The sequence below is a fragment of the Sphaerodactylus townsendi genome, linkage group LG03 (genome assembly GCF_021028975.2).
Source record: "Sphaerodactylus townsendi isolate TG3544 linkage group LG03, MPM_Stown_v2.3, whole genome shotgun sequence".
Taxonomy (NCBI): domain Eukaryota; kingdom Metazoa; phylum Chordata; class Lepidosauria; order Squamata; family Sphaerodactylidae; genus Sphaerodactylus; species Sphaerodactylus townsendi.
Window position 1 is genome coordinate 132,694,535 of NC_059427.1, and position 14,733 is coordinate 132,709,267.

At 41.1% G+C, this 14,733-nt stretch overlaps 1 protein-coding gene and 1 long non-coding RNA gene across 3 annotated transcripts; one reads left to right on the plus strand and one right to left on the minus strand.

Annotated features, from left to right (window-relative positions):
• Positions 1–515: 515 nt before the first annotated feature.
• On the minus strand, positions 516–9,168 carry KPNA2 (karyopherin subunit alpha 2). Of its 2 annotated transcripts, none has more exons than XM_048490900.1 (11): positions 9,038–9,168; positions 8,150–8,263; positions 7,930–8,067; positions 7,427–7,515; positions 5,251–5,519; positions 4,822–4,916; positions 4,462–4,725; positions 3,379–3,612; positions 1,861–2,043; positions 1,348–1,497; positions 516–976 (listed from the first exon to the last, which is right to left on the minus strand). In XM_048490900.1, exons 2-11 carry the CDS (start codon positions 8,225–8,227, stop codon positions 944–946), a joined length of 1,533 nt encoding a protein of 510 aa, XP_048346857.1. In that variant the 5' UTR covers positions 8,228–8,263; positions 9,038–9,168; the 3' UTR covers positions 516–943. The 2 variants fall into 2 exon arrangements, with proteins under 2 accessions (XP_048346857.1, XP_048346856.1); XM_048490899.1 differs by having other exon boundaries at positions 516–1,033.
• Positions 9,169–9,362: 194 nt separating this feature from the next.
• On the plus strand, positions 9,363–13,705 carry LOC125429624. The gene is made up of 4 exons (XR_007244015.1): positions 9,363–9,573; positions 12,824–12,904; positions 13,085–13,174; positions 13,511–13,705. It is a non-coding gene; the product is annotated as an uncharacterized LOC125429624 (long non-coding RNA).
• The last annotated feature ends 1,028 nt before the right edge of the window (positions 13,706–14,733 follow it).

Genomic DNA, 14,733 nt, shown 5'->3' on the forward strand with positions numbered 1-14,733 from the left:
TTAGACCTCCCTGCAGAAAGCCAGTTAGAAGAGTTGGATTTATATCCCCCCTTTCTTTCATGTAAGGAGACACAGAGGGGCTGACAAACTTCTTTCTCCCCCCCCCCAACAAACACTCTGTGAGGTAGGTGGGGCTGAGAGAGCTCAGAAGAACTGTGACTAGCCCAAGGTCACCTAGCTGGCGTGTGTTGGAGTGCACAAGCTAATCTGAATTCTCCAGATAAGCCTCCACAATTGAAGCGGCAGAACAGGGAATCAAACCCGGTTCCTCCAGATTAGACTACACCTGCTCTTAACCACTACGCCACTGCTGCTCTCAGTTAGGGAGAAGATGGGTAATAGAAACACACTGCTTCTTTTCACCTCTGAAAAATATAAAGCAAGCAAACGCTGGCAGACAACTACAAAGATTTGTCTAGATTATTAATTACCCTATTCACAGTTGGAAATTTGAAGTTCTTATGAAGTTTCATTTCAGCTCCATGCACAAGGGGAAAAAGTTTTGACAAGAAAGGTTGAGTTATACACAATTTTTATTCCAATTTTTAAAACACTTTCATGAAAGAGGCTGAAGGGTCCTCTCCAAAGCAGACTAAGCTCTCAGGGAGATTTTGCCAAAATGTTGCTCTGCCCACTTCAATTCTACAAACCAGCATGAAGGGTTGAGTGGGCAACCATCAGGAGATTGAGACTTACATGCTTTTCCAGTCTCCCGAACACAATATGAAGAACACAAGAAAATCCTTCGACAGGTTATTCAGAAAGAGGTAGAGAATATACATTTATATAAAGGACAAACAGTTGGTAAAGGAAGCTCCGTACGGTGAACATTTCAAGTAGTTTCAGATGTAACAAAGTGCTACTTCACATTTAAAAAGGCAGTACACAAGATTAGTGGAAGAAGTAAGATCAGAGTAGAGGTTGTTCATCTGTCGTAGACCATTTAAAAATTGAAGGTGTCAGTACCATCTTGAATCTGGAAAGCATAAGCATCAGAACTAGACTCTGGGACAATGTTTCCATCCTCTTCTTCCTGCAAAGAGCAGCTTAAAATTCTTACTCCAATACTACAGCTGTACAATCTGGTGTAGCAATCAAGACACTTCTAATTAACAGTTAGCAACAAGTCTATCCCACTGAACTGTAAGCTGCCATCTGACCAACATTTAAGGGGCAGCCAAGCATTCCATTCCTATTAGCCAAATATTGCTGCATGTATCAACAAGGGGTTGAGAAGACATATTACATCAGCATGACCTTTGGCTAGCTGAATGGCTAGCAGGCTGCCAAGCTTCCACCCACTGAATGTAGAGCACATGGGTACCATTTGAGTATTGGTTTACTTACCTCTGATGAGAAATACTTCTCAATCAGATTTGCAGCAGCTTTATACACATCTTCATTTTCATGAGACTGCAAAGCTTCAATTCTGTCCAGGCCACCACACTCCTCAATCATGATGCAGAGCTTTTCAGTTTCATTGATTTTCTCAGATGCCTATGGTGAAAATATTAACAGCACTCATATTATGGTTGACGAGGGGGTGTCAGGAAATACATTCAGAAGCAAACAGTAGCTTAAGCCTTAATCAGTCTATGATCCTTCTCCCGTTATTGGAACTTGCTGCCAAGAAAGCAGCAAACAATGTGCTTAAAATGTAAGCAGGGCTTTGAAAATTTAAAGATGTTGAAATCCACAGAAAATATTCCTATATGTATGATGTTATACCAAGTTCCCTTGTTATCCAGAAGCTGTAATTCAAGACAGATTAAACAGCTGTAATAGAAGAATGTGGAAGATGCATTTGCTACTGATCATTTAGAATTGGAACACCTATAGTTTGTCCTTCTACTGACTTACCATAAAAATGTTAGTGATGGCATCCAGAATGACCAGCACAGTTTTGCCATCTTTAACCACCAAAAGATTTAACAACGGCTCAAGCACACCAGCCTGAACAAGGTATATGATCTGGCCAATTGTTCCACCACTTGTGTAGTTGGTCACAGCCCATACAGCTTCCTTCTGTGATTTGAAGTCACCCTGTTTGAATACAGAAAGAGGATTATGAAGATGGCATGGGAAAGTTTAGAAACACTTGACACCTGATTTGGAGAAAACAACATCTGAGGAAGTGCTTGTGAATTCCAGTGGAACTGACAGTGCTTTATTAGAACCAGATTTGATTTTCAACTCATAAGAACGAGCCTGCTGGACCAGACCAGAGTCCATCTAGTCCAGCACTCTGCTACTCGCAGTGACCCACCAGGTGCCTTTGGGAGCTCACATGCAGGATGTGAAAGCAATGGCCTTCTGCTGCTCCCCCTGAGGACCTGGCCTGCTAAGGCATTTGCAATCTCAGATCAAGGAGGATCAAGATTGGTAGCCACTCCTCCACATGAACCCTGTGAGCTTAGGCTAGTCACAGTTCTCTCAGAACTCCCTCTGCCTCATCTACCTCACAACATACCTGTTAAGGGGAGGGAAAAAGATGATTTTAACTTCCTTGACTCACCAAATTCAGATCCCATTAGTAAATACTTGAAATTTTTTGTTCCAAAACTCTCTTGTGAGTTTATATGCAAGAGATCTGCCATCCCTGTCCAGTATTTCTGAGCCTAAATACTCCAAGCTCTTTGCACGTACATAATACTGTTATTAGTATTGTCTGTTAACAAAAAAAAACCTCCTATATTTGAAGGTGCTAACTAGCAACTATGTTTACATTGTCATTTCAGTAAAAGATACTATGAGTTCTATTTCATATACTCATTAATGCAAAAAGTTTCATATTTCTTAGGAGTGATGTTTTGGCTTAAGATTGCATACTTTCCCCCAAATCTATAGTTTTCCATAGCCTAAATCTGTATTGGATTTCACAGATCTCTGCTAATCAAAATAACTCATTAGTGGAATAAGGACATACTCCCCTGTACTCCTAAATGCCCTTTGAAATGGTGCTATAGGAAACTGGCAAATGTCACACACATCCCTTGCACTGGAAGAAAATTACTGGGATCCAAGCCAGCATCTGGTTCTGTTCCTTCTCTGGATGAATGAAAGTTTACTGCACTAAGACTGTTAAATTCCCATTGTTTGTTGTTTGGAATGTTTTAAATTGCTAAATTAGTGATGTGATTTTATGACTGTATTTTAAAGTATATACATTAGATGCCCTGAGCTCGGCTTTGACTGAGGAAGGTGAGGTATTAAATCCAATAAATAAGTTTTGTCAGATTCAACAAGGGGATTTTATTAGCAGCATCCCAAATGCACACATACTAGACATAAAACTGGTAACTTTTGACTGCATGCAATCAAGTTTGATAGGAGGAAGCGGCATGGAAAAACATCTGTTGGATTTTTGGTTAGTAGTACCTTTTTCAGTATACCAATGAGATGTGGGATAAGTCCATTATCCACAACCATCTGGATTTGGTCCTGGCGACCAGCTGTGATGTTCGACACAGTCCATGCTGCTTCTTTCTGGATGTTTGTTTTGTGATGAGTCAGAAGGCCAGGAAACGCAGCAAGTGCACCAGAATTTATTACAATCTGAGTCTGTTCATCAGTACCAGTTACAATGTTTCCTATAGCTCTTAAGGAGGGTGTCTGGAAGAGTTTGGGAGAGAGACGTTATTTAGCTCAAAGCAACCACCAAGACATTTAATTGATTCAATACAGTTAGCATTTAATAAACCTTTGCAGCATTTTTGTAGATGTATAAGTGAACTTGGTACCACTGAAGAATTACACGACAACTTGTCACCACACCCAGTTACCTATGACAAAGTATCCAAATGTTTAGACCCCTATAAATTGCCCACATGTTGGCAACAAGTTTAAACTCATATTCTATCAAGGAACCCAGAATGGCACTGACTTACCTAAGGAAGAAAAATAGGGTGTTTCAGTCATGAATATTAAGCATACAGTTAGCTTCTAAACTCCTGAGCCTGTGTCAATGCAACTGCAAACTAGCAATACTGTGACAAGCTAATCAATGCACAGAATACCATGAGAACCTTCAGAGATGACACTACAGGGAGATTTCAGCTTTTGGTGATTCCTCCCTTCATGGATCTTAAAAGCAAGCTGCTAGGATTATACAACTGCTCTTTTCCCATCTACATTCCTTGTACCTAGGGCGAGTGTCAAAGTACAACAGACTCGAACCCTTGGACAATACTAGAACTAATGGCACAGTTCATACCAGTCACTTATGAATGCAGGGGACAGGTTTGGCACTTCTGTATTAAAAAGGAGGCTTACATCTGTCCATGACAGATCATATCATCAGAGCTATATTAACAAAGGCCAAACACAAAGTACTGCTGCTGAACTTAAAGCACGCTACTATCTAAGAACAAAATAAAGATGGTGATGTTTAAACAAAAGCCAAGACTTCTAATAGTTCTCATCAAACATTAACAATACACAGTCAGTTTATAATGATCTTACCATTATTGGGATTTCTCCACGTCCTAGAAGTTTCACCAGCTGTGGAACCAGTCCTGTTTTTACCACCATTTCAATTCTGTCGTTTGAACCGTCAGTCAAATAAGAAACAGCCCAGCACGTATCTGCCAGAACTTCTGGGTCATGGTGATGCAGTAGCCGAACCAATGTAGGAAGGATCTGCTCAACAGCATCTAGTGGTGGTGCAGGGTTCTTGTTACGACACAGGTTTGATATGGTCCAGGTTATATTGCGCAAGTAGCCAAGCTGCAAGTGATCGAAAAATTAATTTAGGAATTTACACCATAGCTTATTACATGAAAGTTTGTAGTCTGGTGATCTTAGCAATGCTCAGATACTTACAGGTATAGAAGAGAGATCAGGAACAGCAAGCAGCGCCAACAGTGGATCCAGTGACCCATATTTAATTACCAAGTCTCGGTAGGAGGAACCATCACCTAAAATAAGATCGTCAATTCATCAATTCCTTCCCCAGTCTGGCCGCTACAGGACTTAAGCTCAATTCAAACACTGCAGAAACAGTGCAATTTCCAAAGAAACAACCCTTCCCCCACCCCATACTGAGGATTTTTCACCAATCCGATATCTGATTTGTTTCCAGTGGGAATCAGCTGGGGAATGTGGCAAGTACTATGATAGTCCTTCCAGATGGGAAGCCAAGTCACAGAGAGTGGGTATCTACAGGATGACAGCACACTTTGACAATATTATTGCGTTATTTTCTCCTTGCATCTGCAGTAAGAGGCCAATAGTGCACTTGCATTAGCTTACCCGCAATGTTTCCCAGAGCCCACACAGCTTGTTCACTGATGTGAGTGTAGGGAGAAGCCAACAGGGAAATGAAGGCAGGTATTGCTCCACCATCTACCACAGCTTTTGTCTGATCAGATGTGCCGGAGGCAATGTTGGTCAGGGCCCAAGCAGATTCAAACTGAATAGGGCTACAGTCCACTCTTCCCAAGAAGGACACAAGCTTTGGAAGCAAGCCAGCTTGGATTATCTGGTCAATGGGGGGCTGTTTCTCTCTGGACAACAGTTTCCTATAAGCAATAACAGACAATATTTACTTACTTAAAGGCTTGTAAAATAGAATAGTTAAAAGGGAAATTTTAGATAGACTGGTGTTCTAATGTGTGGAATTTTAAGGCAAATTACATTACAGTATTGCACATTGTACTACAGTTTGTTATGTTGTTCTTAATGTTGTAATCTGCCATGAGTCTCACTGAGAAAGACAGACTGACTGAAATTACAACCCCCAAGCATATGTATGAAGGCATGAATGGGACAGATGGACCCCATATTAGAACAAAGTGAAGTCTTTAACAGTATTTCTCCCTGCAAACCCAAAAGGCCAAATAAGCAAAAAAATTTAATAGAATATCAGGGCTTTAGAATAAATTGTTTAACGCACAGCAAACAATACAGTTAAAACCCACATTTGAAGCACTTTGCAACGGGATTTTACTATGTGAAATGGCAAAATTCACTCACAAACTTATCACTAAAGTGAACTGAAGAATTAAAAGTGCAATATTCAGCATATGTAAACATGGAAAGTCTTACAGCCTCACTGAAAATGAGAGGATAGCAATTCCTCTGACTGTTGTGGGTTTTCCAGACTGAGTGGACAAGTAGTTTTTGATCCTAACATTTTGCTTGCATCTGTGGCTGGCATCTTCAGAGGCATGTCACTGCAAGATGTGCCATGGAGAAACAGACCTTACCTTGACATGCCTCTAAAGATGCCAGCCACAGATGCAGGTGAAATTTCAGGAACAAAAACTACCAGACCATGACCACACAGCCTAGAAAACCCACAACACCCAGCTGATTCTTCCCATGAAGACCCTTCGATAATATGAAAATCTGAAGGGGCCACTAGACCATTATTATTAAGGGGTAATGCGGAAGGAACCTTGTCTTCCTTGCTGACGTTTAATAAAGTATGAACACTAGAAAATCAAAACTTTCACAAGACTGAAGCTTTCTACTGCTTAAAATGAGGTGACTGAATACATATTTGTTCAGATATTCTAGGTTCCAATTACTTAATGAGAATGTAGACACTCCCTCAGTATCTTTTTCATATTTGTTTGTGCCAATCCAGACTGCGGAAGCATCAGATGCTTGCCTGCAACAGTCCTCTAGTTCAGGGGATCTTTATGCTCTAGTAGTACCTTCAAATATTTATTGTTCAGTCCTATTGTGGCCTACTCAGGACAGCCAGCAAGCACAAGTTTAGACAGTGATCTTTCAAAGCACACTTAGGTTTGTGTTATACAAAAGTAAGGCTTTATCATTTCAGTTACATTTTAGGTACCCCAATGCACAAGTTACTTAGTGTTTAGGACTTGGCATGGCAGGTGGCCAAATGTTTAGATAACAAATTAAGCCTGTTGGAAAAAGAAAAGTTTCATTCTTTTCTGAGACATGCAGTAACAGAATTTAGCATTAATGCATAAGCTGCAGTAAAGGAAGCCTCAAACATTATCACTGTCTAAGCCAGGGGTGTCAAACTCAGTTGTTACAAGGGCTGGGTGTGACACAAATGTGACTTGGCCAGGCCCTGGGGTGGCTGCGTTGGCTGGCCCCAGAACAGAAGTGGGGGGGGGGGGAGGAGCGGTCCCAGACTGGTGAAACCATAGTGGGGTGAGGTGGCAACTTGGAGAGAGCTTATTAGGCCTGCAAGCTAGCTGAGGCAACCCCCCCCTCCCCACTTGCTTGCTCCTCATCTGGCCTGACAAGCACAAGCTTGCCAGGCCAGATCAGGAGCAAGAGGGAGTGTGGAGGTTGTCTCAGCTGGCTTACAGACCTGATAAGCCCCCTCACGGGACCACATCAGGTCCCTGGGCCGCATATTTAACACCCCTGGGGAAGCACTTGACCTTAGCTATTAGTTGTCATACTTAAGTTGTAAGGAATAGTCCTTGGCTCACGTTATTACCTGGCAGCCTGGGTAGCCTGCAATTGGAGTTCTGTATTATTACTGTAAATGCCTTTGACAATTTCTTCAACAGACCAGTGGGCAGTGACCTGCAAGAGAATCGGAGACAGAGGTATCAAATTTTTGAGAACAAATATTCTGCTCAGAGTAGCTACTGAGCTACAGTGTCACAGCTACAATACTTGTGCATTAACAACCCTTGGAATTATGGCTCTCCTCACAGCAGTAATATTAGAATTATTTCCACACTCTTCAAAAGTTCCATTAAAGAGAATACTCTTCATTTCTTCCTCAAGTGGAAATTTAGGCCAAGTTTTGCTGCTCCTGTCCAGACACTGTACAGGAGTAGCAAGCATGCTAAAGTGATATCCACACAGTAACACTTTAATGTTTGTGTGAGTTAGAGCTCACTTTGTCATATTCATGAGAGTATCCAACTATTGCCTTACTACTACATAAACAAAACCCTGGGAAAAGAAACCGCCACCAATACTGACAGCTACCTGATTGCTCCGGTTTTCCTGCAGAGGTGAAGTGGCCTCATCAGGGAAAGTGCCAACATTCCTTCTTTTAAGCAGTTGGTCATCTTTTTTGGCTTTCCTCAGCTCTACGCTGACTTCCATCCTCCGTCGCCTCATTTCCTGAGGAAGACAAAAGCATTCTAAAACTGATCTTCAACAACAAGGAAAGCTGTGGACTGTCCTCAGCTGGCCATCTACTCACCGTAGAGTCCTTCCCCTTATTCTTGAATCTGTTCAAACGGGCAGCAGGAGTTCCACTCATGTTCTCGTTGGCAGACATTGTGGTCGATTACAGAAGGATACTCACAAATCTTTTCTAAAAGTTAAAAAGAATATTAATTTTGTGTATTAACTCAAGATTACAACTTCTCAGAAACATACACTTATAAAGCAGATCAAGGTAGCTTTTAAAGGCTTATTTTAAGAATGGTGATAGTACATTTCATTCAGTGAATCCCCTTGTGTAACAATAATCACTCTGGGATTAAAAATCATCTCATTCCAGACTGCTTTCTTTAATTCTTTGAAGAGATTACCAAATGCATTAATATATCAAAAGCTCTGACTATCTTTTCGACGACCAACTAACCGTGTATGTTCTCGAGCGAAAGAAAGCCGACTGCAATAGCTAATAAGACCATCACTGCCGCTTTAACAATGGAACGAATCGAGTTCACGGCATTCCTCCGGTTACGGTTAAGAACTCCGTACTCCCCACTGATTTAAACCCAAACCACCCACGCACCAGTTTCACTTCCCGGAATTTTTTTGTAAACCATAATAGCTTCCTGGTAGCCAGGAAGCGAAGAAATCAGCCCACCAAGCATTTAGTCTACCTCGCCAGCTTTCTAAAGGAGCTCAACGGCGTGCATGAACACCCTCCAAATTCTCAAGCAAAGTCGCTTCTCCAGACGATTTGCGGAAGGCATAAGCAATAAAACCCGTTTTAAAAATAACAACCCTGCATTTCATTAAGTGCTGCCTTATTTGCGTTGTTTCTCCCCCAAAAACCCTTTTATGTTGTTATTTTTTCTTTCCCACCAGACTTTCCCAGTTCCCTCCGCTCATCCCACTTTCAGCAATTACTCACCGGACAGAGCACACTCCGTTGCCTCCCTTCTTACCAGCAACCACGCCGCCGCCGCCGCTACACACAACACTTCTACTCTTGAACTAGTCCACGCCTCGAGGCGCGATTTAAATTTCGACCTCCTTCGCTCCCTCATTGGTGAATTCGAGTCAAAGCAAACTCTCCATTGGCCAGTTTGAAAAAAGTAAGCTCCAGCCTCGCGCTCTCGGTGGAGGGATAGTGACGTAAGGATGTTCGAATCTCGCGACTGTTCTGCTTTAACGTCCGGCGCGGCGCGGCCTTAGAGCCTATCATGCACTGCGCCCGCTGGGTGGCTAATGTCGCAAAACTACATGTCCCAGCATCCCTTAGAAAGTTGTCATTCGAGGTTGCATTTTTTTTATATTAGAGTGTTATTCCAGGATTGGTAGTTGCTGTTTCTCTTATAAATGATTATGGGATTTAAACTCTGGCTTCGATAATTTGTGGTGCACTCATCTGGACACCGCCTATTAGTGAATCATGGCGAACTGTTGAGTGTTTAAGAAACTCCATTGGTGAGTTACACCTTTCCAGACCCAGTTGGCTTAGAACGGTGTAACTGTTTAGGGTTGCAGTTTTAATTTCTTAATGTTACTTCCTTTTCTATGGCATTCAAAGCTGAAGATGAGAATTGCAACTTTATGACTAAAACACTGTCCAAGTCCATAGGATTGCCAGATGATTTTAGCAAAATACTGTCCATACTTGATTTTTTAAAAAAAGTGTACATACACACACATTTTACTGTCACATCTTACTTATGGTGACCCCTGCTGGCGTTTTCAAGGCAGGAGATGTTCAAAGTGGTTTGCCTTTGCCTGCCTCCATGTCACAACCCAGGTATAAGATCTGACTGGATCAAGCTAGCCTGGACTGTCCATGTCAGAGAGGTGTGTGTGTGTGAAGTTTATTCACAACAATCTACATTTCATCTTGTATTTTATTTTTTGTTTCAAAAATTCAACTTTTGCTTCTAAAAGTTCACTTCTTCATGACCTGAACATTTCATCTGTTACATTTATTAATCCATAGACTACCCACAATACTAAAAATTCTTTCCACACCAGCACTTGCCAAAGAAACTGAATGAGAATATTGACATGTCCTACTATATTAATTTATTAAATGTATATACTTATATTTGCCTGAATATTCTCACAAGAGGGTACTTAGTGGTCTTCCATCCAATCAGGTTTACTCTGCTTTAAGGTAGTATCAGAGACACTTGAGAGAAAAATACATTGATGCCAGAGATATGCTAGTCTGTTGCAGTAGAAATAAATAGGAGTCTTGTGACACCTTAAAGACTATTACATTTTTATTCCAGGATAAGGTTTTGTGGAGTAGAGCCCATTTCTTCAGAGGCAGCAAGTGGTTCCTGTTCAAAATATATTAAGTATTCTTGTAGGGAGCATTCAGGATCTCTTTTCTGTAACTCATGTGTTGAAAAAGTGCTGACTAGCCACTTCTCATAATGTGGGTCAGGAGTTGGGATGCACATAAAAACTCAGAGGCAAAAGCGTTGAATAATTTTTTTAATGTTTATTGAGTACAACCTATACTCAATTAACAAGATAACAGGAAAAAAACAGGATAAAGCTTAAAACAACAGCATAAAACATTGGTAGCATAGCTTCTAAAGCAAGCAGCAAGCAAAGAGTGAGACAAAAAGCATTGCTAATAAAACTGGCTGGCAGAGTTTAACAGCTTCAAAATACCTAAGATAACAGGCAGGAAAACAAGGATATGCTCAGATGAATAGCGAGTAATAAGAATGAAAGTAAAGATAGATAGTGAGAGTGTTGAAGGGCAATTATACAACATTACTGGTCATAAACAGACCAATCCTACTCTCACGCTAATTAGCAAAGTCAGCTTCGTGTAAAGACATTGTTACTATCAGGTGCAAATGTTTGAAAGAGATTGTTAAAGTCCTTATTGCAAAGGAAATAATCTACAGCTGGGGTGTGACCTTTAGCTGAAGCAGCAGCTAACAAGTTGGGAGAAAATTAAAGTAAAAAATACAATTTCTCCACATCATGTATACAGGAATCCTAAGGAAGACTGTGAATCAACAGATGTATCCAACCTTGTGTGTGTTAGGTACCATTGTGATAGATGAAAATGTTGCTTTTACATATGCCAAAGAGGTGTTACTTTTATAAAGTATACACGGGACAATGACAATGATTGCCTTATAAGTTATAAAAGAAGGTAGCTTTAGGTGTTTTCATAAGGTGTAAGATTATATTGAGTTATCTACACACATAAACATATTTAGTGCACAAATATTGGATTTAGAAGTCACAAAGAATATACCCTTCACAGAATCACAAGATTTAGTAGGTGAACTCTGAATATAAAGTCCATGTATAGTATCTACACTTGAATAAAGCCTGTTAAGTTGGATGGAATTCAAAGAGAGATGGGAGTATGATGCTTAGTATATTCCATTTGACTTGTGTATTTCTTATCATATCCCAATTAAAAGCACACCTGCTTTAAAATGAACTTGCAGAAGAAGAAAGGTCAAGGGTTAGAGGGGAATAATAGGTGATGTGGTGATGTAGTTTATAATCATGTTTGTATATTTGAATGCTTTTACATTGTAGCTAAATAATGAAACTTAAAGAATATGTTAATCACTCATGTTCAATATATGTATCCTAATGCTTCATGTGTAATGAATCCTGCTATAAATGTTATTCTCTCAGTTTAAAGTGTAAAATAGCTAAAACAGCTTGCTTCTCTAGTCCCTAATCAGTAGGTGCTATTAAGCAGAAAACTCCATTCAGGAAGCTTCTTAAGGGCCTCTAGCTAAAGTCTTTTCTAAGATGCTTCTGAGAGCCTGGTTTCAATAGTCATAAACAGTAATAGAACCCCATGAGTTCTTGTGCCAAACAGACACCTGCTGATAAGAGGGCCCCTAGCAAGCTTGGGATAGTGTCTTCAAAGCAGGGGAGTGGGTCAGGAAGACCTAGGTTCTTGTGCCAAGAGGTACCCGCTTATAGGCAGCTAAGATCCTGTGCCAAGGTAGAAGGCCTTTGGATGAAGGGGGGTAAAAATATGATGAATTGTCTTCACAGTAAGATAAAGGAACCAAAGACGTGGCAAGGTGCATGGATATATATCATGAAGACACTTCAACTTGTATAGGGTTGACAACTAAGAACCAAATATTAATTACAGGAAATGACCATATAGAGATGTATTAATTGGAGGAGATACCACCTGGTATATGACATAGTATGCCTAGATGAATTGTAATAGGCTATGGCCCTCATCTCCTAGCCAATGGAGAAGTGAGGGAGGGATTGGGTGGTCCTGAAAAAGTATTATAAACTGTTGTAGAACAAAGGAAGGGTGTGCCTACTACTGGGTGGACACCCGATCTTGCAAGACCGTGAACCAATAAAAGCTTTGTTACCTGCTTCACCAACTTTGTCCAGATTATTTTGAGGGTCTTTGGACCCACGTTTCTAACACCATCAAGTCACTTCCAACTTATGGTGTCCCTATGAATTATTGTCCTCCAGAATGTCCCATTGTTAACAGCCTTGCTCAGGTCTTGCAGACTGAGGATTGTGGCTTCCTTGATTGAGTCAGTATATTTCAAGTTGGGTCTTCTTCTGTTATGATAATTCTGTGGTATGAATTAACTTGATCATGGTTGCCAGTGGCACATCCTTACACTTCAGAATTTTTTCTAGCTCCTTCATGGCTACCATTCCCAGTCTCAATTTGCCTTTTCTCTCCCTGGAACAGGCTCTCCTGCACAGCTGGAGGAGTTGATAGAATGGCTGGAAACCTTGGAGCACACCAGGATGGAGGGCCTTTCCTCTGAAAGTGAGTACACCAGATGGGAGAGGACACAAAATGGTAACAGAATGGTAACAGAAACTACAGCCTTCCATTTCCCAGGTCAGCACTGACTATCCTGCTTTGGGGTGAAAGTCACATAGCTGACTTCTTTAGTGACACAACACCAACATGTGCCCAGTGCTGCCTTTTCTGTCTATGCAACAGGGCCTCCTGCCAGTCAGTTGGATATAGCACAGAGGCTGGACAACCTCCAGCACTCCATAGAGATGATGGAGACACGCCTGCTTGTTGCAGGTGAATATACCTGGTGGTACTCAGCAGATCTGTGGTCTTGGTTATCCAATGAAATTATTTATGCTATTCACCCCCCCCCACACACACACACACAACATTCCCCAATCCCAATAAGAAGTAAGAGGTACCTCATACATAGCCATTGTGACACTATCCCCATGGCAATATCTACAGTGTGCTCCTTCCCCTCTCCCTCAAACAGAGCCTCAGGAAATGCTGACTGCCTTTCAGGCACACTGTTATTTTTCTAGTGAGTATATCTGATGAAAAACATGCGTGTATGTTCACACATGTATAGAGCTCTGACCACTGGTTTTCTCACTTCCAAACACATAGTAAACACTATCCACAGAAGTCTGGAGACCATGGAGCCATGGGGCGGATGGCGACCTCCAAGGAGGGGCAGGGAGTGGTTGGACCAGCACAACATTCTGTAAATAATCTTGTAAATACTTTTTAATGAAAATTGTTTTATATTGATCGTGTTTTGAGCTTACATTGTTTCCTTGGTTAATAAAATATGTTTACTTTTAAATCAGGATTATGGTGTTTTCTCTGTGGTGATGGAGAGGGGGTGGGGAGTTACACACTTCATTTGTTATAAGTTCTGGCCTCTGGGGGTGACTTGGATTTAATCAATCAGAGCTGATTTCACCTAGCTAAGCAAGAAAGGTGGAAAATGTGACTAGGCAAAATTTGCCGTCAAGGTATAATGCGAGGCAGGCCTTATGAAATCAAAACTGGACTCCTCTGCTCGGCCATTTGTAAATTGCAAGCCACAATAATTTTAGTTGCAGTGAAAAAAAATCAAAACTATACTGCTATGAACTATTAATTAATCACAGGAAATCTGACTTATTTACAGTACAATTTTCCCCTAGGGAGTTTATGGCTGTATGCATAAGGATTTTGAAAACATTAATCTTACAGAAATGGTGTTTTTCAATGCTTTGAAGTAATTTACTTAATTTACTGTCCACCTTTCTCACTGAGACTCTTATTTTTCTTACAGTACTTGTTAGCATGAGTGTCTACTTACTGGTATGTTCTTATGCCCACCCACCACTTTTAACACAAATTAATTTAGCCCAGTTTTATTAGGGCTTAACTTCTTGGCAGGATGGTCTCTGAGAACCAGCGGAGGAAAGCAGAAGGTAAGCCAAGAAGAGCAAAAAGTGAGCTGTGTTTGGGAGGAGCATCCTTAAATATTTGACTGTTTGTTTTTTGGAGGGTTTGTGGGTTTTTTCTCTTTTGGGGGGTCATGGGGCCCTGAGGCTTTTGAGGGACAGGGCTTTTAGTGAGTCACTACTGCCACCAGGCTCTTTTGAGATTGGGTTCTGTCAGCCAGTTTTATCAATAAGAATCAGTCTCTCAGAAAAGAGTAAAAGGTGAGTAAGAGACTTGGCTGGGGGCAGACGTTCCAGCCACTAGTTCTTTATATAGCTATAACCCCACTCATGGAAGCTCACCAAACAGAAACTTGGCTAACAGGCAAGCCCAACAGGCATTTGTGGGGAGTTCAGTGGGAGACTTTTTTGGGAGGGGCCCAGTACACTCCC

Excerpts from the sequence above, each read along its gene's own strand:
- KPNA2 (XM_048490899.1), bottom strand. The coding sequence starts at position 8,227 with ATGTCTGCCAACGAGAACATGAGTGGAACTCCTGCTGCCCGTTTGAAC. Across the intron at positions 4,917-5,250 it reads GGCTCTGGGAAACATTGCGG|GTGATGGTTCCTCCTACCGA; the intron begins GTAAGCTAATGC and ends ATCTTATTTTAG. Across the intron at positions 1,498-1,860 it reads CCATCACTAACATTTTTATG|GCATCTGAGAAAATCAATGA; the intron begins GTAAGTCAGTAG and ends TTTTCACCATAG.